Here is a 25,746-nt window from a genome sequence, read left to right on the forward strand (position 1 = left end):
CACATGACCAGCAAGTGACAGGTGTGCGGCCTTGCGTCTGCGGGGGCTGTGGTAGTTGACGAATTGGTCCTGGCAGACTGGCCTCCAACGTAGCCAGACGGTCTAACACAGCTTTCAGTTGGTCTGTCACCGTGTCGAGTGGCTGGGAAACAGCAAAGGCAGGGATCGGCACAGGTTCCGCGGCGGGTAGTTCGGCAGCTGGATTGCCTGGTGATGGAGCGCTGCCTGGAGGGCCCCGTCTGTCGTTTGCAGGTTTAGCTCCCGAACGCGGACCCGTATGCCCTGTGAGTCAAGCCCGGAGATAAACTGGTCCTTTGTCAGGCTGTTGAGGTCTCCCGCGGCCATCTGGGGGTAAGCTTGCCGGGCCAGGGAGCGAACCACCTCACAGAAAGTACCCAGTTGTTCGTCTTTGGCCTGGCGACGCGCTTGAAACGTTGCGCGATGGAGGTCAACGCGCTGCGCTGGATCAAACCGAGCTTCCAGCCCCTGGACTAGCTGTTGGCGGCCTCCGTTTCTAGTGGCCGCTGGGAGCGATTGGTAATACAGCTGAGCCTTGCCTTCCAGTGCGAGGCCCAGGAACTGCGTCTGCTGAACGGGGCTCCAGTTGTTTACCGCGGCGACCTGGTCGAAATGCATCAGCCAGGATGCGAAGTTTTCCTCCAGGCGACCCTTGTATTTTTTTGAGCTGCACATGCATACGCTCCCTCTCCACGTGCTGCAGCATTCTAGCTGACCCTGCTGCTCCACGATGGGTAAGATACGGCGGTGGTACACTCTCTTCACCACTCGAGTGCTGTTCTGCCGATCCTGCGCTCAAATCGGAGCGGTCGACATGTCCGACAGTTGGGTCGACGGTTACGACATCATAGTCCGCGTCGTCATCAAAATCAGTATCAACATCTTCAACTAAGGCTTCGTCCAGTTCGTTCTCTTCATCAGAGGACATAGAATTGTCGCTTGGGTCACTCCAGCTATCCTCAAACAAGAGCTACATCTGCAACAAGCGACCTGTGTGCTGCCATGTCGGAAGTCACGGCGCAAGCAGACTTCGACTTTGATTTCCTGAAATTCAAATGGCAACTAGCCCCAACGACCCGTACCCGTGTATCATCCTTTACATAGCATAGGCTGTGTGCACGTGAATTTTCATGTGGATCGGGTGATCCGCGTAGCTTCCAGGTCGCTTTGAACATGCGTGGGTTGAACTGTACACAGGTGTACGTTTCAAGTATGGGCGAAAGGACAAAGGGTTAACGAAAATTTCCCTGCACGGAACTGCTGATTTTGGAGAATACTGAAAATATTACACCCCCCAAAATTTCAGCTTGTACAGTAGACCCTTATGAAACCTGCCATCCCATCACTATGAGACTCCAGTAAAATCTGAAGAAGTCACTTCAAAATGGTCAACATTTGAACCATTCGTAGTTGCCGAGAAGTGGTACTTGTTTCACAGTACTGAATCATAAAATGATCGACACAGGTGTCAGAAAGAGTACTATTTTAGAAATCGCAAGGAACTGCTTGATTTTGTGGGAAGCGGTTGTTGTCGGCCGAAGAGTGCGAAGCTGATGGTGATGGTGTGGTCAACTTATGATGTAATTTTGTCTTCCAAATTATAGAACACACGGAAGCTAAAACAAAATCAACAATACCTAGTTTCTTCGGTGTATATTTTAAATTCCCACATCATTAAAACTAATCCCCAAGCATCTCGCCTTTCTTGTTCCACAGGACGAACTATTCAAAAGATTGAACAATTGTGCGGACATTGGAAAGTTCTCGTGCACACCAAGACTTTCGAAAAGCTACTATACAATGAATCCCGGGATGCGTGTCGCAAGAACATTGGCTTTTTCCTGCCAAGCCAGGCACTATGGAATAGCGTATTGATCGAAATGAAAACAGGAGATGCTGAATGCAGAGAACTTGCTTCAACCTTTGACAAAATCCCTCTCTGGTTCACAGTTCACGGCGTAGAAAGGAAAGTTGCGCACTTTTCATCGGTTTGTGTTGGTAAGTGAAGGGACATCACCAATTGCTTTGATACTTTGATACTTTGTACATTTGAAGGTGTTGCATTTTATTGTACACATTTGAAAGTGGTTTAGCGACGGGACGGTCTGACGGCGTCCAATGTGAACACCAGCAACGGGAACACAACCGTACTGTCATACGGATCGGGAAGCGAAGGGAAGAGTTGGATGAATCCAACTTGTCATACCATAGACGGGCGTAGACGGGGATGCAAACGTACAAAACAGCTGCATTTTGAATGTGAACAGGAGACGGCGTCGTGCGCCGACTACTCCCGATTCGTACTTGGAATTTTTTTGCATTTCGAACACGGCGCTTCCCATGATAACTCGCAGAATGGCTAACATGACTTGACTTGAATTTTAGCAAGATAATGTCTGATGTAATTTATGGTATTTAGGGATAGTTCAGGAGCGTGACAGACGAACAGTTTTTCTCATTTCCTGGAGCTATTATTTGAATGGCACACCTTTCGAAGCTACCTTTTTTGCTGTTCATGAAAAAATGGTTTTGTGAACTTGATTCCGCTTCTCTCAAGAAGAAATAATTGAAAAGAAGTCCTAAAAGCAAGAAAATAGGTCCAAAAGTGTCCCTGTCACGGACCTTGCTTTATGACTGACGCCGTTCACTGTTGAACGACGCAAAGACTGCAGTATGTCGTGTCGTACAAATCGTACACGATTTTACAGCTCCCCCAGTCTTCCCAACAGGCCCTTACGTCCCGTGCCGTCAGCATTCCGTCGAATGTGAACTAGGCTTTTATCAACAGACAGCTGCTCTATTAAGAGAGACAGAGAGAAAGAGAGAGACAGAGAGAGAAAGGGTGAGAGAGAGACACACAGAGAGACAGAGAGAGACAGAGAGAAAGAGACAGAGACTGAGAGAAGGAGAAAGAGAGAGAAAGAAAGAGAGGGAGAGAGAAAGAGAGAGGTCAGTGTGTGAGAGTAGCATGTCAATGAAAATGAATAGTTCATGTCACTTCATGTATCAGTTAGGTACCTACTCTGATAATATCTCCACATACTAAAATATGAAGAACTTTGGGACCGTGTAAAGAATTCTGCACCTAGGACAGTGTGGTGTGTGGCTATCAGTATTCAATGGCTACCAAACAATCAATTCCACTGCTCATACAGTCGTCCCTCTCTAATCCGGCACTTTTTGCAACGGCATTTTCTGCTGGATTAACAAGGGTGCTGGATTATCAAATCCTGCCCTCCAACCCTGCCCACCTGTTAACATACATGTTGGTGTTGTACGTCAAAACGTAGGGATTTTCTGTGTCAATCCAAGTACTTTGTGGAATGCATGTCTTTAACATACACTTGGGAATATCCGGTGCACTGGCATAGTGTATTCCCAAGTGTATGTTACATGTGTTGTGTATGTTACAATGCTCCCTGACGGTATGCGATGTACGACTGCTGGATTAGAAAATCAAATTATGTACAGTTTGAGTGATTTGTTGCAGAAAATCGCTGCTGGAGGCGGAATTCAAGTGCCGAATTAAAGCCTAGAAAATGAACTGAAAAAATCCGTTTCGCCAGAAAGTGTGCTGGTTTGCAAGGGTGCTGGATAAACAAGTGCCGAATTAGAGAGGGACGACTGTAATGCATTTCTCGTCAAGTGCGTTCACTACTTTCTGTTATCTTGTCTTCGATGCTTAGTACTGATCCTGACACTGATCCATTGATTAGTACGTTTGCCTTTCTGTACTTCAGGAGCCCGTTTTCAAGCCGGTTCGATGTCCAGCCGGGGAATTCACAAGTACGAGGGCTTGGACTACATTGACGAAGAAGGTCACGTGACATGCAAGCAGGGCTACAGAAAATCCTTGCAGGAGAACATCCCCGGCTATCCTTATAAGGGAATGTGGCAGAATACAGCCGGGTGTTACAGTGAGTTGTAAAGAATCGTTTAAAAACTCGGCCGAAAAAAGGCAAAATTTAGGAATCTGCTCCAAACGTCGGAGGAAATTCCTGCAAATTGTCTTTTTTGGGGAAAAGGAGTAGGACGAAATGTTTCGAGTTGTGACTAACTGTCCACCAACGTAATCAGATCTTATACATGTACAGTCAGAGTCAGGTTTGTGCCATTTTGTCGCACCCGCTGAATGTACAAGATCAGGTTTTGTTGGTGGACAGTTACGGTTTGTCATAACTCGTAACACTTTGTCCTACCCCTTTTTCACCATAATTTAATTGGCTCACCATCCGAGTTCAAAATTGCCGTTTTTGTATTTTCATTTGTATATGTTGGACTCAGTAGAGCGTCCAGACCCTCTATGATGTCCATCCCCTATATAGAGCCCATTGGTTCAAAATCCACTATACACAGTCCCAACTAGTAATCAACTGTAAGTTCAAAGTTTAGGTGGACATAACTCTTTGCATAGAGTCCAGCCAATGGGCTCCCCTATGTAGAGTTAATTGGTCCAAAATTCAGAATACGTCCGAGCTTGGATTACAACCAATAACAATCAATCCCAACCAATGTAATAGAAAGGTGTTAAAAATGTCACATAAAATCAGGATAACAATACTCTTGGAGACTAGAATGTAATGAAGCAGGACATACTTCAAGCTCTTGAACATTTTGAAAGTTTTCACTTGTGTTAGTGCCTCTCTGCTGTATTTCATCCATTGTCCTTGTCCACTGTTTTTCTCATTGCAGCAGCTTTCCAGGATGGTCTAGATTTAGTAAATTCGGTCATTTTTGCCAGAGTTATGAAATTTGCACTTCCTCCGGAAACAAAAACTTCGTGACTTTTTTACATGACTTTTCAAGGAGTTCAAGAAGTGTTCTTTTGGAAGAGAAACACTTCAACACATTCAATAGACATATCCACAATACCTACAGGATGGATTAGTGGGAGTAGAGTCTCCGTCCGGGTCGCCATCGCCTGACTCATCACCGCTGAAACCATTCCAAGTGGCAGGTTGATCGACGCGATGTGGTATGATGGTGGAGAAGCTTCTCCGCGTCCCTGATCGTCTTCGCTGTTACCTGAATGCCTTCTCCAACATCCCGGCGGAGACCACAGTAGCGCTGCAGCGCTGGCACTCATTAGCGCCTCCGCTCTCGCTCCATGATGCCCCAGAATAACAAACACAGGCAAAGCCAAATAATATATCAAATTTCCTCCGAGGGATATCATAGTCGTACCAGTGTTTCCTGACTGCCGCGATCAGCTCTGGCCTGTTCTCCTTTGCGACCAAGAACACATTGTCGAGGCTGCTGGAAAAGGTGAAATCGTCCACGTTGAGGTCTGAGCTCTGCAGTGGCTGAACGACTTCTATTTTGAACTTGTCACATCTCTGAGTTTTGGAGTTTTGACATCTTGCCGACCTGTTTGCATGCGGCAGGCGTTTCGGGGATGGCGAAGATGTCAAAATGCTAGCTGCTATTGTTATTCATTTTCCACTCTTCTTGCTCCTGGGTGCCATTGTCCTGCTGTCAAGTTCGGAACTAAAAAATAGCTACGACGAGCAGTGAGCGCAGTGCTTTTCTTCCCATTGCGCCTGGTGGACAAAAATGAAAAACATGTTCGCTTTGCTTTGTTTGTAGTGTCGATACCCTTGCTCTGCGACGACTGTCGGCTCTCCAGAATGTGAATCATGCGACGCGAAGTGGCGATTGTCACATCTCTGAGTTTTGGAGTTTTGACATCTTGCCGACCTGTTTGCATGCGACAGGCGTTTCGGGGATGGCGAAGATGTCAAAATGCTAGCTGCTATTGTTATTCATTTTCCACTCTTCTTGCTCCTGGGTGCCATTGTCCTGCTGTCAAGTTCGGAACTAAAAAATAGCTACGACGAGCAGTGAGCGCAGTGCTTTTCTTCCCATTGCGCCTGGTGGACAAAAATGAAAAACATGTTCGCTTTGCTTTGTTTGTAGTGTCGATACCCTTGCTCTGCGACGACTGTCGGCTCTCCAGAATGTGAATCATGCTTTCCTACGATTCCGAAATGTCATGTCAGTGTTTCAGGCTTACAGAACCAGGGAGAAAGAGCGAAAAAAGTAGTGAAAAAAGCCACGAAGTTTTTGTTTCCGGAGGAAGTAGATGTGTAGCGTATAGCATATTCCGTACGTTACCGTAGCCCCGTACGGTAGCGTATCCCCGTACGTTAGCATATCCCCGTATGTTACTGTATTCCCGTACGTTAGCATATCCCCGTACTGTATCCCCATACGTTAGCATATCCCCGTACATTAGCGTACGGAGTCTGCCTTTGTATTAAAGCTGCTGCTCACGATTCTTTTATTGCCAGTCAGTTAATTTAGTTGCCAGTTAATTTCATTGCCAGTTATAGTTACATTTCAATTGCCAGTTACAGTGTGTTCACTGAGACTCGTGTGCATTTGCCTCCAAGAGAGACTGCGGCCCGCTACAGAGGTATGTTTTCAGTGAAAATGACCCATTTCCTTCATTCGGTGGCAGTAGCCTGCATTCGGTGAACAAGTTGAGTAATTTGCTTATTTTGTTTGAACTCTGCTTGGCAAAACACCGCACCTTGAATAAACCATGGTTACTTCAGCAGGATCTGCTTGTGTGTTATTGTGTTATTAACTTTTTTTCTTTTCTTTTTTGGTTCAGCCATCAAACTCTGAGTCACAACGGAATTAATTTGCCAAGGTTTTCATTGTGTGCCTTTGTGTAACTTTTTTTAGAGTATGTTGGTGTACTTGGAGAAACATTACTCAATAAAACATTACTCAATAAAGTAAGAGAAGACGGATACTGGTATGGCTTTAAACGTAAGTCTGCGTGTGTGTGTTTGTGTGTGTGTGTGTGTGTGTGTGTGTGTGTGTGTGTGTGTGTGTGTGTGTGTATTCCATATGGTGCAGTGGTATGTCCAATCGAGAGGTTGCGGGTTCAATTCCCGACGATTATGGTCGCACACAACTTTCTTCTCTTTCTCATTCTCCTAACTCTTCTTTCATTCTCCTGGGTGGTTACCAACAGCCATTGTATGTCGGAGTATGTGGTGTGGCGTGTGTGTGCGTCAAAAAAGGAATGAAAAAATGAACATGAAAAATAGGGATTCACTGTCCAGAAAAAAAGCCACTTCAAACATTTGTGAGGTGGATACGAGCCCAAAATTAGTGGCAGTCATTTCATCAGCCTTGCAAGCTCTTGAATGGGTAATACCAGCACAAGTTGCTATGTCTAACATACACAAGAGAGAGATTGGAAGCTTTGTTACAACTATGAGTTTCACTGATTACTACGATCAGCAGGACAGTGAAGCACACCAATTGCCTATGTCTAATATAGCTGTTCGCTATCATCACTTCCGCGATGGGCATGTCTGAGTCTGAGTGTGTGTATCCCATATGGTGCAGTGGTATGTGCAGCGACTTCCAATCGAGAGGTTGCGGGTTCGATTCCCGACGATTATGGTCACACATGTCTTTCTTTTCTTTCTCAGACTGATGACTCCTCTTTCATTCTCCTGGATGGTAAAATATGCAATCCGAGGGACATCCATGAATCTCTTGATCTACTACACACAGGAGCTCGTAGTTAAAGCTAACTTGGCTGAAGACGACTGCGGATATAACGACAATTTGCGAATAATGACAGGATATCCCAGCCCAGAGAAAAGTCCCATCTAACTGTATACATTTAACTTAGGATATAACGACTATCTGAATAAAGACAATTCGGGATTAGCCAGATGAATTTATTGCCCCCCCCCCTGCCAAATACACTGCTTGAGTAAAGATTTTCTGGGCTTTTGACAGCTATTTCGAGTCCGCCGTGACAGCAACCCATTTGAGCTGCACAATCTGGTCGTATAGGAGTACCAGAACCCATGGTGATGGATAAGAGAAGACATGCAAGAAGATGCAGCCAAGTGCGCGGGGGGGGGGGGGGGGGGGGGCGTTTCTTTTTCTTTTTCTTATTCTGTTTCCAGATAGTTGGAGCGATCAGCACAACTACATGTATATGTACATGTAGTTGCACACGATTGCACAGTAATCATCATAGTTGTACATTGTAGACGTTGCTATAGATAGCTCGAAAAGGTTTATTTTTCAATTTAATTCCGTTGCACTTAGACCATAATTATAGTGCCTCCCAATTGCAATGTGAAAATAGGCTACGCATTGAGCATGAAAAGAGCTTCGTTGATGCATATCACACAATACAAACCATGGGCGCACATACATTCGAATGGATTTTAGGTGTAAGGGCACTTCGCGAATAAGGACACTTCGCAATTAAGTACACTTTCCTGATGGCCCGCCGAGTGTCGTTATTCGCAACGTTGACTGTACATGCATTTTGTAGGGACGGATTGCATGCTGGCCTGAAGGCTGCAGTTATCGTGAGTTGCAATTATAGTATTGCAACAATTATAATAGTAAAATCTTGAATGCAACCTTGTCACTTTCCCCACCTTCATTTTGCTGTAGAAGATTGAAGACGATGCACCATTTTCCTTTACTACGGGCAGGAGTGCATAGTTATTTACATTATGGAGTGACGGATTGAATGCAGACCTCACGGCTGTATGTACAGTAGAGTGCCGGTGATGCCTTCCCCTCTGAGCAGGGGCTGTCTGATTGGGCGTTCGGAGGAGGAGAATGTTCGGATAAGGGAGCGAACAGACTCACATCTATCTAAAACATGCATGTTACCACATGTATTTCAACAACAACCGTGCAGACAACAGTCGTAAAATAGCAATTAGCGCTTGCACCCGAATGCATCAGAGCAGTGTATAGGAAATGGGAGAGCCAAGTGACCACATGCAATGGAAAGTCACAGAGCAAAGCTGCATGCATACCCACGTATTCTCACAACACCGCACAAGGATGATTGGGGTACACCAGTGTGCTGGTTTCGATCAACTGGTGAAGCGATTGGCGTTGCAAACAGCCAAAGTGATCGCTCACGACTGAGCCGCGGCAGTACCCGCGACCGGGTGCAAAGTTCCCTGATCGACGTTACAAACAGCCAACCAGGGTGAAGCAGTTGGCGTTGCAAACGGCCAAAGCAATCGCTCATGCTTGAGCGGCAATAGTACCCGCGACCGGGTGCAATGACTACTGATTGGCGTCGCAAACAGCCGACCAATAGTATGCAATTTTAAGCAGAGATAGTAGCAGCAAAGCAACCAGTTGAAAGAAGCTGTTCCCCCCTATATAATGTGGGAATGGGAGGGTGGGTGGCAAACAAATTCCGGTTGCTGCTCAGTGACACTGCAAAGGAAAGCGCAAGCCAAAGTCAGCGCAGCAAGAGCTACCCAAGGCGATTTGGGCACGCATGCGCAGCAGTTGAGTGCACGTGTAAAGCTAGGTCAGTCGCAGCTAGCATGCGATAGAGAGCAGCGCATCGGTCTTATCGCTAACTAGGGTTAGCCCAAAAGCTAACCCAACATTTAGCGCTTGCACCCGAATGCATCAGAGCAGTGTATAGGAAATGGGAGAGCCAAGTGACCACATGCAATGGAAAGTCACAGAGCAAAGCTGCATGCATACCCACGTATTCTCACAACACCGCACAAGGATGATTGGGGTACACCAGTGTGCTGGTTTCGATCAACTGGTGAAGCGATTGGCGTTGCAAACAGCCAAAGTGATCGCTCACGACTGAGCCGCAGCAGTACCCACAACCGGGTGCAACGACTACTGATTGGCGTCGCAAACAGCCGACCAATAGTATGCAATTTTAAGCAGAGATAGTAGCAGCAAAGCAACCAGTTGAAGGAAGCTGTTCCCAGAAAACCAGCACACGGCACCCCAGCAAGCGTTCACCACCAATGCACGAGAGCTAAGAACAAGTGATCAAGGCACGAGATGGATAAAGGTAGGCATGCAGATGGATGAAATCCAACGCAGGTTCTCAATACGGCAATTTAGCAATGACAATCGGTACCTGTATGTCAAGGCTATTACATCGACTGGAATGGCAGCACTGCTCCTTCTGGTTGTGCTTGAGCAGCTGGGGCGAGACGCCGGAATTCCTCCATGCGGAAACGAGACAGCGAATCGGCAATGCAGTTAGACTGGCCAGCAATGTGAGCAGCAGTGGCGGTGAAATTGAAGCGCGCGCACACAAAGAACAGCTCCCTGATCAGGGTCATCACTGGCGGTGACTTGGATGTGCCGGAGCGGATGCAATCTACCACAGCTTTGTTGTCACAGTGCATTGTGATACGAAGCTGGCGCCATTCCTTGCCCCATGTGCAGCACGCTGTGACCAACGCGTAGAGCTCCTTCCACTCAATGCTGTGAGCGAGTTGCTCAGGAGACCAGGTCCCTTGAAGCCAGCGGCCACTGTTGAATGCGCCCCAGCCCAGGGTGCCACTAGCATCAGTGAACAGCTCCAAGTCTGGAGATGGTGTCCAATCTGGGAACAGGAAGAATGACTTTCCGTTCCATTGTTCCAGGAGCCGTAGCCACCATTGGATGTCTTCCTGGCACTCGGTAGTCAGACTGATGCGGTAGTGAGGCTGCTGGTAGCGACTGCAAATAGACCACAGGCGCCGCATAAACGTCCGGCTGGGTACGATGACTCTTGCAGCGAAGGAGAGTTTCCCCAGAAGAGATTCGAGTTCGCGCTGAGACAGGGTGGGGTTGATGCCCGCTGCAGTCAACAGGCGCTTGATGTCAGCCAATTTGTCGTCCGGGAGCCGGGCTTCCATCTTCTCACAATCCAGGATAATGCCCAGGAATGTCAGGGTTCGAGACGGGCCTTCCACCTTCGCAGGCGCGAGCGGGACTCCGAGGTATGAGAATGCACGGAGAAGAATGGCCAGCTGCCGATTCGCCACTGCGTGGCCCACGCTCACTCACAAGTAGTCGTCCAGGAAATGCAGCAAATTAAGGATGGAGAATTCGTGGTGCATTATCCATTCGATGGTGGCTGCCACGGCATCAAAAACCGCCGGGCTAGAGCGGAGCCCAAATGGCAAGACACGGTCGTAGTAGTACTTCCCCCTGCCACAGGATGCCGAGGAGATGCCAATCCTGTGGGCGGACAGGTATTTGACGGAAAGCGCTCTTCACATCGAGTTTAGAGAGATAGACAGGAGACGGGGAGGACATAATGATATTAATGGCTTCATCAATGCTGATGTACTGCAAAGAGAAAGGCTCGGCAGGGATCCCGTCGTTAACGCTGGAGCCGGCAGGGCTAGACAGGTGGTGTATCAAGCGTAGCTTGCCATTCTTTTTCGGAACGGCGCCGATGCCAGAGCAGTATATAAATGGGAATGGGGCGTGTCAAATGGGCCAGCCGTGTAGCCGGCGTTGCAGGAAGCGGTGAGCTGTGCAGACACAAATGCAGAGTGCTGGAATGCTGATGAGAGGTTGGACGAGTGCTGGTTAGTTATGCGGTTGCCGGTAAAGCCAATGTTAAAGCCGCAGCGGAGGCCGTTAATAACATACGAAGCCAATGAACTGTCAGGGTGGTTACGGAGCAGTGATTCAAAGTGAGAACAGAGAGGGGTGTGTGGACAGCAGGACATGCGCTTGTGAAATCAGTAGAACTGCAGCCAAAGCAGCAGAGTTACTGGCGCCTACCGCACTTAGACCCGTTGTGGTCCTTGGACCCGCAGCGGTTGCAGACATGGGCGTACTTGCACGTGCTGAGACTGCAACGCCCAGCGTTGAAGTTCCGACAGATCGGTTGGCCATTAGACACCGTACGGACTCCATTGAAGGCTTGCTGGTTGTTACGTTGCGGGCGAAAGGGACACTGGCCGCCTCCGGGATGGACGAGGTGGCAGGACTCACATGTGGGCCTTGATCGGCTAGTCACGGACATTTGCCACAGATTGATGTCGATGACGTCAAAGCGCTTGCCTGGCTGAGCAGAAATGGCAGAGCGAAACTGGGTGTCGTACGACAGCCAAGCCTCCGGATAGTATTGCCTGTTGGCTGCAACAATGGTGGCTTGGTATGAGAGCATCTCCTGCAGGCGGGACGGGTTGGCAGAACACACGACGTTCATGAAGAGAGTCCATGCATCCAGCCATGTCGGCAAGTCGTGGACACGTCGACGAACGGGCTGGGCAGCTCCACCTTCCACCACCTCCAGAGACTGGCCGCCACTGCTGAACTGCAGCTGAAGCTGGCGTGGGGCAGAATACGAGGTGGCGCTAGTGTCGGGCAGCAGCTGGGTGAAATCTACAAAGTCACCCTTCAATATTTTCTCTCGTATAGTCTGGGGAACGGAGAGATTACCAGCGTTGGAAGAGTTCCAGCGGATCCAGGGGCAGTGATGGTGCCGGTGGCCAGCATTGGAGCGATCGCCTCCGACAAGGCAACGGTGATGGCGGAATGTACTTCCTGCCGCACAAAGTGTCGCAAATCGTCATTCCTGCTCCTGTCCGGGATCTGGGGAGTCGGAGAAGCTGCTGCAACACTCTCCAGATCCTGGTCTTGCTCCTGCTCCTGCCACAGGGATGGCGTGGCCGACGGGGATCGAGGTTCCCGTGCCGCCGAGCTCGACGTGTCCTGGATACTGAGCAGCAAACGGGCAAGAAGCTGGTGCTTTGTTCCGCTCGAATTCAGCCCACGGCCTTCCAGCTCGGCCCACAAGTCCGACACGTTCATACTACGTGCTTCAGAGGTAGACAACATGTTTGTCGTGCAGTAAACGGCTGCGAGGAGGCTACATGGAGTCTGAATAATTAATTCTATTCTCCTCAAACAAATTCCGGTTGCTGCTCAGTGACACTGCAAAGGAAAGCGCAAGCCAAAGTCAGCGCAGCAAGAGCTATCCAAGGCGATTTGGGCACGCATGCGCAGCAGCTGAGTGCACGTGTAAAGCTAGGTCAGTCGCAGCTAGCATGCGATAGAGAGCAGCGCATCGGTCTTATCGCTAACTAGGGTTAGCCCAAAAGCTAACCCAACATTGAATAGCAGGTATTGTGCACTCATAACCATGTATAAAACAATTTTTTAAATGAAAAAATATCCAGAACATCGTCACATAGTAAGAATCACTAAAACAACCAGTTAGATAGTTTGAATCATATGGCAAGGAAGGTGAGAATGCAGCAGCTCGTCCACCTATTCACATGTTTTAATTCATTCTTATTGGCTGCCCCGATACAGCTAGATTATGTAAATCCACGAATCCACGAAAATCCACAAATCATTGGTCGCTTTTTTTCCTATTTTGGTCATCCTTTCTGCTGTCTTCAGAGTGCAAACCCCTCAAAACGGTGGATGGATGGGAGAGAACCTTCAAGGACGGACATGTCCGATGCCCAGACGGACAATTATGGGAATGCGATCCACATCATGATAAGCACTGTGCAACTGTACAGGATGACCAGAAGCGGTGGCCAGTGTGTAAAGAAGACAAGCGCATCAACTATGGTCGTTGCTATGATCTTAGTAAGTTCTTGCCTGGGTATGTTTTCTAAAGAGCAGGGAATGGGGTGGGGGGGGGGGGGGGCTGGGGCAGGGATAACGACGACTTGGGAGTTTCAGGCAAGCACGACCATTTCTCAGGGAAACAGTTGCGTACTAAGAGTGTGTGTCTGAGAATGCCAATGTAGGTGTGCAAGTCGATCACTGAGACATCGCACAACAATTTGCAGGTAGGTTCCCCTTGGGGTGTAGATCGAATGTGCAATGACCTTGAAAAGGTTTCTGAAGGAACCTTGAAACTTGCATACCCTCGAAAATGGCCAAAAATCCCATTATCCATGGGTCTACAATCGAATCACACCACAGTGTATACGACCAAGGCATGAACACATGTCCATTAAACCAACATTACCTTACATTTTTACATTTTTTTACATTTTTACATTCAGACTTTATTTGAAGGATTCTTTAAAAGTAAACGGATACTTATCGGGGGAGTTTCCTGGAAGGGTGGATGAGACGAAAGGGAAGTGAAAAGGGAGAAGGGAAAATAGTACTTAGCATAAACACTGCTCAGGGAAAACTACAGGGAAAACCACCAGGGAGAAACAGAATGCATGAGGAGAGCTAGATACGAAAATCCTTGCCTTGATATACTCAGTATGCACATGCTTCTTGGTAGTAGCACATGGCACTGGCAGGTAAGTTGGAGAGCTCAGTCCTCTGGGGGCAGCAGGCTGGGGAAGTCCATTGATGTCACCAAAGTTGCAGGCAGTGCATTCCAGGGCAAAGTACCCTCACATGCGTACTGAGGGGGAGTGACAGCATGCTCATACTCATAGACATCCGCCTTAATTTGTTTTAGCTTCCACTCCTTTACATAATGTGCGTACATGAAAACAGTCTGGCACACTCCGTCACCATCCACTTCATAGCGATAAGTGGACCGGACCTTTCTCCGCGCTGCATCCGTTGTGCGATGCTTCCATGGTGAGAAGTAACTGCACCGCGTCGTCTCAACACATTGAGCTTTCCAGCGACGTAACAGAACAGCTCCTCGTTCGACATTGCGAGCGCTGTGTTGCGTGCAGTGAGTAGAGTATCCGGTGACACGTTCTTGAAACAGTTGACATCGGCACAACAGCAGCCCTTGTCCACTCGCGCCTGTACCTCTTCAACAGTACTGGGCGCCGCCTGAGCACGGGATTTCTTAGGTTGGCCCTGTCCTCCGGCGGCGAGGGCTTGTGCTGGCTGTAGCGCTGGCGCCTCGTCCAAATTCTCCTCCGCATCGATCGCAAGCGCAATCGGCAGGGTCACGAGCGGAGAGGCGTCGGTCGATTCGTCATCGCTCTGGTCGTCAGAATCTTCATCTGACCACCCGAAGAACGATCTATCGTCATTTGGCAGTGCTGACGACTCCGCTGCCGAGAATCCGACAACAATTTGTGCGAACGAGCGCCTTCGTCCTCCTTCCGCCATGACTGTCACCTGCGATGATGAGAAGATCGAGATGTGCTGACGTTTTCATCATTTTCTCCGAAAAATTACACAGCACCAAAGGGTGGTTTTAGCAGATCACGGGCCATATATCGTACTGGTCTTGTCATCGTCCAGTAACAATCGACATTCTTTGTTCCGTTGGGACTGTAGGTTTTGCTCGTTTTCGTTGCGCTTGCCTTCCCCTCTTTGGTCTTTCCATAACCTTGAACCTTCCAAGTTGGAAGGCTGTCGGTTAGCGCTACGGAGATGTGTTGAACCTAGGTGTCAGGATCTCGAATGTCTCAGTACTCTTGTCAGTTTTGTGCCTAGTTATTGCACTTTCTGACTGTATATAGTATCCAGAAGTAATAATAATAAGAAGAAGAAGAACACAGTTTATACAAAGAGAAAGGACCAAGGAACTACAAGTTACGCTATAATGTCCACTATCACCACCAGTTACTGAACAACCAGCTCATGCTATAACAATGCACGACACTGACCACCGGTACTGAAGTTCTACAACTAACTGGCTAACAGAACACAGTTGAACACAGAACACAGTTGCGCGTAAGGCCACACTTTGTTTGTCTATGTTTCTCGTCCCCGACCGCGTAGGTTTTCAGAAATTTTGGAAGAAGAAAAAAGTGCATACCTGTATGCTGCACATGCTGCAGTAGCTAGATGCGTCAATCAAAATCGTAAACGTTTGCACAACAGCAGCAAAGGGGCGCTCCCCATACATTCTCTGCGAGAAAGGCTGCCGTAACGAAGCTTTCAGTCGTTCACTGCCTGAGCCTCGCGGGTCGCAGGAATACCGTAAGTCGGAAGAGTTCCGCGGCAACTGGCGTCTGTGGAACAATGTCGTGGGCAGAAAATCCAAGCAATAGACGCATGGCGAGGAAAAGATGAGCAGCGTGGAGACAAGAGTTTGATAAGCGGACACAAGAACGTTGAAGTAACAAACCAAACTTGACGAGTGGGAAAGCGTTTGTTGATGCGATAGCAGATAAAATGTTTGATTGTCCTCTTCGCCATCTCGTAATCAAACTTATACTCTCAATGTTGCAGTTTGCCTGATATTCGTGGGCTGATGTGATAATGTAGTGCAATCATGTACATAGTCTATGGGACTACTTGCACATAATTGTACAATGTATATGTAATACTGGAATGATAAGGCCTCTTTCACAGGCAAACAGAATGCAATTGACAGTGGCATGGCGAATGATTAGAACTCAACACCAAAAATTGCTGTGTATTACTGTGTAGTACTGTATACGCAGTGTCTTGTATGAATCACACATACAAATTGTATACAGTTTTCAGTAGAAATTAGGGGTGAAACAATTACACCGAATACTCGAGTACTCGCTCGGTTTTTTTCAGAAATAATCGTACTCGGAATAAATCAGAGTACTCGTTCATACGTGGTACATGCATTTACCACAGAAATCTGCAGTTTCAGAGCAGCAGTCGGCAGATATTGATGTGCAGACTGTGTGGTGAACATTTGTTCATGAGTAGAGAGAGCCCAAATGACCCACCAACCACTATGCCAGAGAAAAATGGCAGCCACTCGGTTCAAGCAGGATTGTATCATGTGACTTTAAGGCCCTCGGTGTGCAATTTATAGGAGATGAAGAATACTCGAATATTCGATCGGAGAAAATCAGAGCACTCGAACTCGGGATCTCAATGCCAACTTTCACCCCTAGTAGAAATTGTTCTTTTTTTTCTTCTTTTTTTCGCCTGCCCGCATTCCTTTTGTTTAAATTTGCCGACGAGAAACATAGAAAAAAACAAAGTGTGGCCTAATAGAACATTAAAATTGCGCAACACTAATGTTCGCTCCGCTGCTGTGTCTTGATGAATCTTTCCGTCACTCTAGTTCAGTATCATTAGTTGCAGACCATCGCTCTCCTTGCCGGTCTGTCCCTTGCCCGCTCAGTCGCCAGGTCGAGTTCCCGAACTGTGGTGAAAGTCATTCTGGCCTGTCTCATGTCCTCCGCAAGGCTGGTTGCCAACGTCTTTCTCAGGCGCCCTGGACAGGCTTGGGAGTCATGGGTGAAGTAGATGTTCAAGGCTTTGCGGGCGGGCGTGTCGGAGGACATTCTCAGAGCGTGTCCTGTCATTCTTCTCCTTTGCTGTTTAATCCGGGTGAATATTGGGCAGGTTTCACAACGAACAAAAACAGGGAAAAATCGAAAATCCAAATAACACCCACACATCAACCGGAGCATTCTTCACCACGTTTGAACTAAAACGAGGCAGCTATGTTTGATAGCCAGGCATGCACGTGCAGGCTATGTGGCTAGACAGGTCACATCATGCGTACTTGCCAAAATTGTCTGAGCACCCCACACCATGTCCACACATGCCAGAGCTAAGCGGGATTCACAGACGCTTTTCTGTGATGCGATGATCGTTGCAATGTGATCTGCGACGGGGGCGTGCGATGCTAACTCGCGAAATATCACTCACAGACCAAGGAGAGCTGGGTTAGTGGTATGTTCCCATATGGGAACAAAGGGGGTCACGGGCGCATAAAAATACCCTATCTGGATGATACTATTGCGAGTGATCGGATTCATCCAAATGACTTTGGAAGCCAAATAGATTGGTGAGAGAAACATTTCCCAGTGTTGCATGACATCCCTTGTGCCAAACAAGCCAACAGCAACTGATAAAGAAGAAGCGCGGGTCAAATGTTTTCAACGATTGTATAACGTAAAACCGGGAAGTCAAACAAGTCACAAAGTCTAACGTCTTAAAGACCTATTTTTTCTCGTTATTTTGAAGAAACGTTATCCCGAACCCGGTTTCAGATGACTGTGTAAAGATGCGCGTACATCGATGCATGTTCTGGGTGGCCATGTAGCCATCGTTAAACTTTCGTTAAACTTTCTGCACGTTATCATGCCAAAATTACAAAAGGGTTCAACTTTTTGGTGGTTAAACTTTCCGGTTTTACAATATGAGACGAAACGACGTCACCTTTATAAAGTCATGCCCTAGTGTGCTGTGTGCTTCACCTTGGCAATGTGCTTTCTCGCTTCACATATACTGGCACACGCAGAGACATAGACAGCAACAGCGACAACACACGAAGTGAAGGGTAGTTGATCGCAGCCAGATGAGACACAAAACTGACTGAAGAAGTCTGGTAAAGAAGCAACAATACAGAACAAACCAGATGCCATATTTGCAACTGAAAATGTTTCAAGAGAAGTCATTTCTTGCCTATCTCGCTGCGCTCGACAGGCGAGAAATACAACGTTCTTCGCACCAATCTGCTGGTTCAGTTTTCTGACTCTCGCCTTGCCGTTGTTTTTCACACATTCAGTAGCTCTATTTTTTTGCTACCATGAGTTGCTTCTTTCATCCTCTCTTATCATCCAGCAGAATTAGTCACTGATGAATTCTGCAGAAAAATCCTGCCGTCACAAAAAGATGATCGTGTGGATTGGTTGCGTGTCTATCCATACCAGTGACAAGTAAAATGGCCGTTGAAAATGCCGTACTTCCTATTGCTCATTATTTGCATCAGTGAGAGGAGCCTCCTTCCATATGTGCATTGCAAACACTTTCTCCTTTTATCCTTCCTATCTGACAGAAAAAAACAAAATATTTATCAATGACCGTGGCGGGACTCACTATACCTTGGAACGCGAGACTGCAACATTCAAATGCATGTGGCCTGCGTTTGAAAGCTGCACTGCCCCTCCATGCGCAGGTGGGCGTAATAAGAACAGAGCCACTGTGTTTAGACACAATAACGAACCGTGGGAATGGGATAACTTGCCGAAATGCGTTCAGTTTGGTAAGTTATGACTGTATAAAGAGTCTGCATGAAAACTGCGCTTATGACTGTGTTGAAATCTCGTTCACCAGTGTGGAGTTTAATGCTTTTAAAGCACTGTTAAAATATTCAATAGAAAAAGCAACTATCCACGACTGTAACAAGATATTTTTAAGAGAGCATGTCTGAGAATACCAAAGTATGTGTGCAAGTGGATCTCTCCGATTTCGCTCAAAATTTGCAGGTAGGTTCCCTTTGGGGTGTGGTTCGATTGTGCAAAGCTCTTGAAAATGTTTCTGAAGGAAACCTTGAAATTTTGATACCCCTCGAAAATGGCCGAAATATCACATTATTTATGGGTCTAGAAACGAGTCACGCCACAGCGTATACGAACAAGCTATGAACAAAACTCCATCAAGCCAACATTGCCTCACCTTAGAAGAGTTCCTGGAGCGGTACGGCTTAGCCACACCAGGATCCCAGAAGACGAGGTCCATCACCCCCTGACGCCACAAATGATCGTCTTGAAAATAGCCAATTTACAAGCGCTGGCTAAACAGCCAGCTACGTCCTCAATTGGCCAGAACTATACACCGGCAGATAGTAGAACACCTCTTCTAGCGCTGAGGACATGTCCCCCATCTTCCTTTTGGGGTTGTCTTGAAATAAACTTTTTTGAATTTTTCCACTCGACCATGCTGAAATACGGCCAAAGTCATACCTGCGCAGGAAAGCTCGCCCCTCCGCGACGTCTCCTCAGCAATTTTTACTCCAACACTACTCCCAAGGCCGCTTTTGTGCACGCGCACATGTTGTCCAGGTGTCAGGGGCCCAGCCTCCCTGCCCATCCGACCCGCCACACACAACAACGAAACTGAACTGAGAGTTCTACATAATTTCTTGACAAGACGGAGACGGACACACAAGAAGACCGGACACGACGAGGTAAACTGATAACTGAAGAAAAAGACTAACATTTATGGCAGCATACGAGCATGCGCGCAACAAAACACAACGTATGACAATGACGTAACCGTTACTTGGATCATGTACAAACTATACATGCAACCAAAACAAGTCAAAGCAGAACGCAAAACAAACCAAAATAAACGAAAGGACCACAACAAAAAGAGCCATGAAAAGTCTTTCTACCGATACACAACATATTCCCCACCAAAGACCTTTTCAGGGTTCTACGAGGACTGCGAACACTGTGCCCTACGAGTATACGCCGCAAGCGTACTAATCAAGCTAACTACATTTACAAGAGGCAACAAATAAACAGATAAACGATCGACACGCCAACAAAACTCCAACGAAAGGCAACGTCCGACCAGGGACAAACAAATCAAACTCAAACAAATCGAGCAAACCGAACTACCAAACTCGAACTAACAAACAACTCGAGCAAAACAAACTAATCAACAACTCGAGCAAACCGAACTACCAAACTCGAACTAACAAACAAATCGAGCAAACCAAACCACTCAAAACAAATCGAATCAAACTAGTCAACAAATCACAGCAGGAGCACCTTCTAAACTCCGCGTCACACTCACATGGGGTTATTTGCTCACGATGCGTTTTCCTTCGCACCGTCCTTGTCGTAGGAACCAGCCACTCATCGCAGACGTTTATCCGACTTCGTCTACCCTCAGCGCATTCAGCTCCAACGACTTCCGTCGCACCAACCTCCGAGTCGTCGTCTTCACCAGCCACCTCGCGGGACGTCCCTGCCCTCAGCGCATTCAACTCCGACGGACCAGCCACTCCTCGCAGATGTTCATCCATTTCATCTGCCCTCAGCGCATTCAGCTCCGACGAGCCAGCCACTCCTCGCAGACGTTTCCTCGCTCAGCGCCTTCAGCTCAGACGACGTCGTTTCGGTGATTTGTTCACGATGCGTTTTCCTTCGCACCGGAGTTCCTTCCAGTTCCTCGTCTCCCTGACAATCCTGGCGTGGTCGCCAAAATGTTGTGTTCACTACTAACACCTCAAAAGTTTCAGGATCGCACAGACGCCACAAGACAAAAGGTCACGTAATTCTTTACGGACTATAATGAATGAACAGTAGAATACATTGAGAAGAAGAGACTGGAAAAATACGAACTACATCGGAAAGAGAACTCTAGAACACTAAAGAAACAAAACCACAGCATCAAGGAAAAGAACAACGCATGAGGGGTAAAGCGTTGGCCAGCCACACCGTGCGTCCAACTTTGGCATGAGCGTACAGAAGAGCGTACAGCGCTCGGAAAGCTAAATTTGGCGGCAAAGCGACAGCAATAGTACGGCGCGAGGCACATGAGCAGTACGAGGCGCGGCACCTATACGCGTGTGCGGCAAACATTACACACCATGTACCATATATGCATGAACAGCGCGGGGCGCATGCTAACTCATTCAACATCAGTGCGCGGCGCAGGCATCTAGCTAGCTGGCGCAAGCATGATCATAATTGCATGCCATCACGCAATCAGCGCACATAAATCGCGCATCAAATAAATAAGTAATCAAACACAAATCAACACATCAACTAAATAAATCAACGAGCTAGCAAGAACACAATTCAAAAATGCAACGAAGAAATAATTACTATTCTAGTCGGTTATTCGCATGGGACCAAGCGCAATGTCCAAGCTGATGAACTGTGATTGCACAAGGTAAGCCCAAGCTCCTGAGCTAACCGTCCTGGTGTGCAGTCTTCTTCGTGCTGCAAACACACACTACACAATGTGTCGTATCTCGTAACAAGTACTGTACCAAATCACAACGAACACTAACAATACGCAATAGTAAACAATAATCAAAAACACTACGCAAAAAGCAAAGCAAGCAGCACCTATCCAGGGAGACAAGCAGGAGTCACGGTCGCAACGAGATCTCGACGACACCCCAGAAGACCTTTCTCCGACACGATACACAACAGCCGCAGAACAAAGTGTAGTGTGGACTCTGACAAGGAAAAGCAGCGGTGATCACTTGTCACTCCAAACGACAAGCTTCTCCTTGCGCCACCAATATTTTTTTGTGCGACTGTTGATGTAAAAGTGACTGAAGGCCTGAGCGCAGTTTTTGAACTTTATTGCAAGATGCATGGTGAAATCACGTGCCTTGTGACGCAAGAATGCCAAGTCACGTGGCCAACGGCTCACGAGATTTCAGAGTCACCTTTGTCAAGTGCGCTTGTTACTCGCCTTGAACGCCCGTTGGTCTGGAAGTGATCACACTTGTGTTGTTACTGCGCTCAAGAATACACTGACCATGTTGTACTTGTAGGCCTACGAACCGGGACTTTCCCTGACCATGTAGGTCGAAGACCAGTGAAATGATGATGAAATCACATTCTTTATGACGTAAGAAATCTCTCATGCAGTTCACGCGACAGGTTCGTGCAGCCAGTGCTGCTCGCGTGCCAGTCAACACAAAGCGACCGAGCTAGCAGCTTTTGTCGAGCATCGACATGAAAACAATGGACTTTTACCACTGGACTATGTTCGGATTGCAGGGGGTATGTGTGAAAGTTGAATAACTCTCCATGCTGTACGGGGAGCATATTTCAACGGCTTGCTGCCATTGCAACACTCCTATGATAGTTTAGGAGGGTTCTCAGTAGATCATGGTAGATCAAGCAGGAAATACAGCTCATCTTACCTCTGCCATCATAGTCTGTTCCGAGTAGCGTTCCAGTCACGTTTGCGATCGATGGCCGCGTGTCGGGATCCAGGAAGCGTCATCCTACGTCACAGAGCACGCGATCTCATCGTGCATCTTGCAATAAAATTCAAAATCTGCGCTCAGGACTTCAGTCACTTTTGCATCAACAGTAGCACAAAAAATTGTTGGTGGCGCAAGGAGAAGCTTGTCGTTTGGAGTGACAAGTGATCACCGCTGCTTTTTCTTGTCGGAGCCTACAATACACTTTGTTCTGCGGCCTTGGGAGTAGTGTTGGAGTAGAAATGGTTGAGGAGACGTCGCGGAGGGGCGAGCTTTCCTGCGCAGGTATGACTTTGGCCGTATTTCAGCATGGTCAAGTGGAAAAATTCAAAAAGGTTTATTTAAAGAAAACCCCAAAAGGAAGATGGGGGACATGTCCTCAGCGCTCGAAGAGGTGTTCTACTATCTGCCGGTGTATAGTTCTGGCCAATTGAGGACGTAGCTGGCTGTTTAGCCAGCGCTTGTAAATTGGCTATTTTGAAGACGATCATTTGTGGCGTCAGGGGGTGATGGACCTCGTCTTCTGGGATCCTAGCGTGGCTAAGCGGTACTGCTCCAGGAACTCTTCTAAGGTGAGGCAATGTTGGCTTGATGGAGTTTTGTTCATAGCTTGTTCGTATACGCTGTGGCGTGACTCGTTTCTAGACCCATAAATAATGTGATATTTCGGCCATTTCTGAGGGGTCTCAAAATTTCAAGGTTCCCTTCAGAAACATTTTCAAGGGCTTTGCACAATCGATCCACACCCCAAAGGGAACCTACCTGCAAATTTTGAGCGAAATCGGAGAGATCCACTTGCACACATACTTTGGTATTCTCAGACATGCTCTCTTAAGCAGTCAGAACCTGTCAGTTCCCTGTTATCGCACATTCTGACTGCTTATTATCTTGTTACAGTCGAGGGTAGTTGCTTTATAAGTCATTCCTATTGAATTTCTTCCTCTGGCTCCTTTTCAGAGTTCAATTAAAGCACTGTTCGTGTTAGGCTTTCTCCGAATCGGCCAGCCGAAAAATTCGCCGAAAACGAGACTTATCGAGACTTAATTGACCTCCTCCCAAACTAACATTAGCCATTGGGAAGATCGTTAGTAGTAAAATACTGCACTGCTATGCACAGTTGTGGCTAGTTCCATTTAGCAGAACTGTATTTCCAATATCTCACCAATTTTGAAGCCAACAGGCCCACAATTTTCCAATATATTCCAATTTTGCACCCGATTTTCAAACAATTGTAGCGGGCCTGGAGGCAAAACAACCTAACAACTCGAAACTACCTTTATTAACAATTCTCTCTCTCTCTCTCTAGAACGGCAAAACTGCCTCTAGCAGTTAAACTCTAAACTCATTGTGAAAGATAAAATAAACACAATTCAATGAGCGTTAGCATGCTAACGCGAGTTAGCAGCCAGCCCAGCGAGCTGGCACAACCTGCACGCATGCGCGAGTTACGTGGGCACGCGCCCTTCAAAATCCTGTACAATGTCTCTTGCACATCATTGCTGTTTGGACTTTCGAGCGTGCAACTTGCGGAACAGGTGTTCCCAAACAATTTCCTTCAAGCTTGCATTCTCGTATCTCTACGTTTCAAATTCAGATCTCAATGACGCCTGTTGGTGCCTGAAACAATGTCGTCATCTACAGTGGAACGTCGACTGTGGACTTTTAGCTTGCGCCATCATCAGGTTTCCTGAAATGAAGTACTAGTACCTCCACGCGATCTCAGCGACCCTTGTTTGTGCCTTGAAACAATGTCGACGTCACCAACCGGCGTCCAGCCTCTCCGGATCGCCTCGCTCTACCTGGCTCCGCCGCCCACCTACTGCGAACGCAGCGACAGCCGACACGCAGCACCACCACTGCAACAGCAGGTGCGAGCCTGACGATCGTAATTAATATCCAGAGAGGCGAGTTCGTGGACTTTGATTTTCTGTTGGACGTAACAACGTTAGTTGTCCACTGCCGTCACCAATGCCACCCAGGTTCTCCTCGCTCTACTTGGATCCGTATCGCCGCTCGTCGCCAGCAGGCCGGACCATACTGGGAGCCCGGTGCAGTGACGACCGCCATGTGTGCATACAGCACCAACGGCAGGTGAACCTGACTGTCCTATACCACGGCTGTTTTTTTGTGCGATTTCACGCCACTCAACAATATGGCCGCCGAAAGTCTCGATTGGGCTTCAATGGCAAGAAAATTTGAATTTTCAAATCGTCAGAACACGAGTAGGCCATGGTTTCCCCTGGATATTGGAGACAAGTCAGCCCGGACAGCCCGGGGAACACGCTGATCATCTGCGTCTTGTTTCAAGCTTTCCGCTCGTACCTCACATGACTGCCTTTCCTTCAAGAAACATTTGTTCTGTGTCGTGCGACTTTGGCTTCGTTCTGGAATACTCCTTGTGTCGTCGCTGACAAACTCGGCTCCGAGAAGCCCTTCCCGATTTTTTCCCAGCTTAGATCGATTTTTTCCCAGGTAGAGGACTATCCTCTGGTTGTCTTCCCCAAGTGTCATTAGAATACGCGCGTGAACTTCTAAATACGCGCGACGAGTCAGGAGCCTGTTTTCTCTTGATTTGGAAGACAAAATGGTGTGGCCCTTTAGTTGCTGTTGAGTGTAGAAGGCTGCTTCCTGCTGTAAATTGCTTAGTCGGCATGTGGGATATTATAGAAGAAGACAGCAGCCGGCCAAGTGAGCTTGAAATTGTGATATCTACCCTATTGTGCGTTGAACGATTACGAAATGTCTAACTTGAATGTTGTACACGCGAGCACGGCAAGCAGAGGCTGACAATCACTGGCGAGATCAATCTCCAGACTGCCAGGAGTACTTCGAGCAAGTTTGAAGCGGAAAGACAGCTAACTGGGCAGGCCAGGAGGCCTTTCCACCCTCTTTCTCTCTCAAATTGCCGAAAAGTCGAGTATCTCGCTCGAGCGCTTTCAACACTTTTCTCTTGGTTTCGCGTCCCAAATCGTGGAACCACGCGAGGATCGACATGAGTTTCTTGCAAAAACGTAAACTCATCGCGTATTTGTACTATTCGCACAATGTTACATAAATCGCACCGAACGACGCCATATTGATAAGTGCCTGCACGTGAACAGCCGTGATACGGACCCTTCTCGATTGTGTCCAGAGAGGCGAGTTCGTGGACTTCGATTTCCTGCTGCCCAATACGGCGACGTTCCAACTCCGTAGCCCCTCATATGTTGCTCTTTGGGCGCACTAGCATGTATTTGAATCTGAACCGAGAACTGCGCTTCGTAGGCTGCATGACGGTAGCACTTGAGTTGAGACCTGGACAGTGTTCATGAATGGTCTGTGTTCCACAGTTCCTCACCGCGTTTCACGAGTGCCTGTGGACGTATTTGGCCACG

General features: G+C 47.6%; 1 protein-coding gene across 2 annotated transcripts in view; it reads left to right on the forward strand.

The window, feature by feature from the left end:
* Positions 1 to 25,746, forward strand: part of LOC135827738 (uncharacterized) — a 192,470-nt gene that overhangs the window by 143,118 nt on the left and 23,606 nt on the right. For both annotated transcript variants that reach the window (XM_065340189.1, XM_065340188.1), the window contains exons 15-19: positions 1,735 to 2,016; positions 3,759 to 3,935; positions 6,709 to 6,795; positions 13,204 to 13,398; positions 18,470 to 18,676. In XM_065340189.1, the coding sequence (XP_065196261.1) occupies positions 1,735 to 2,016; positions 3,759 to 3,935; positions 6,709 to 6,795; positions 13,204 to 13,398; positions 18,470 to 18,676 (948 nt within the window). The remainder of the gene's footprint in view (positions 1 to 1,734; positions 2,017 to 3,758; positions 3,936 to 6,708; positions 6,796 to 13,203; positions 13,399 to 18,469; positions 18,677 to 25,746) is intronic.

Source organism: Sycon ciliatum, chromosome 11 (genome assembly GCF_964019385.1).
Source record: "Sycon ciliatum chromosome 11, ocSycCili1.1, whole genome shotgun sequence".
Classification (NCBI taxonomy): domain Eukaryota; kingdom Metazoa; phylum Porifera; class Calcarea; order Leucosolenida; family Sycettidae; genus Sycon; species Sycon ciliatum.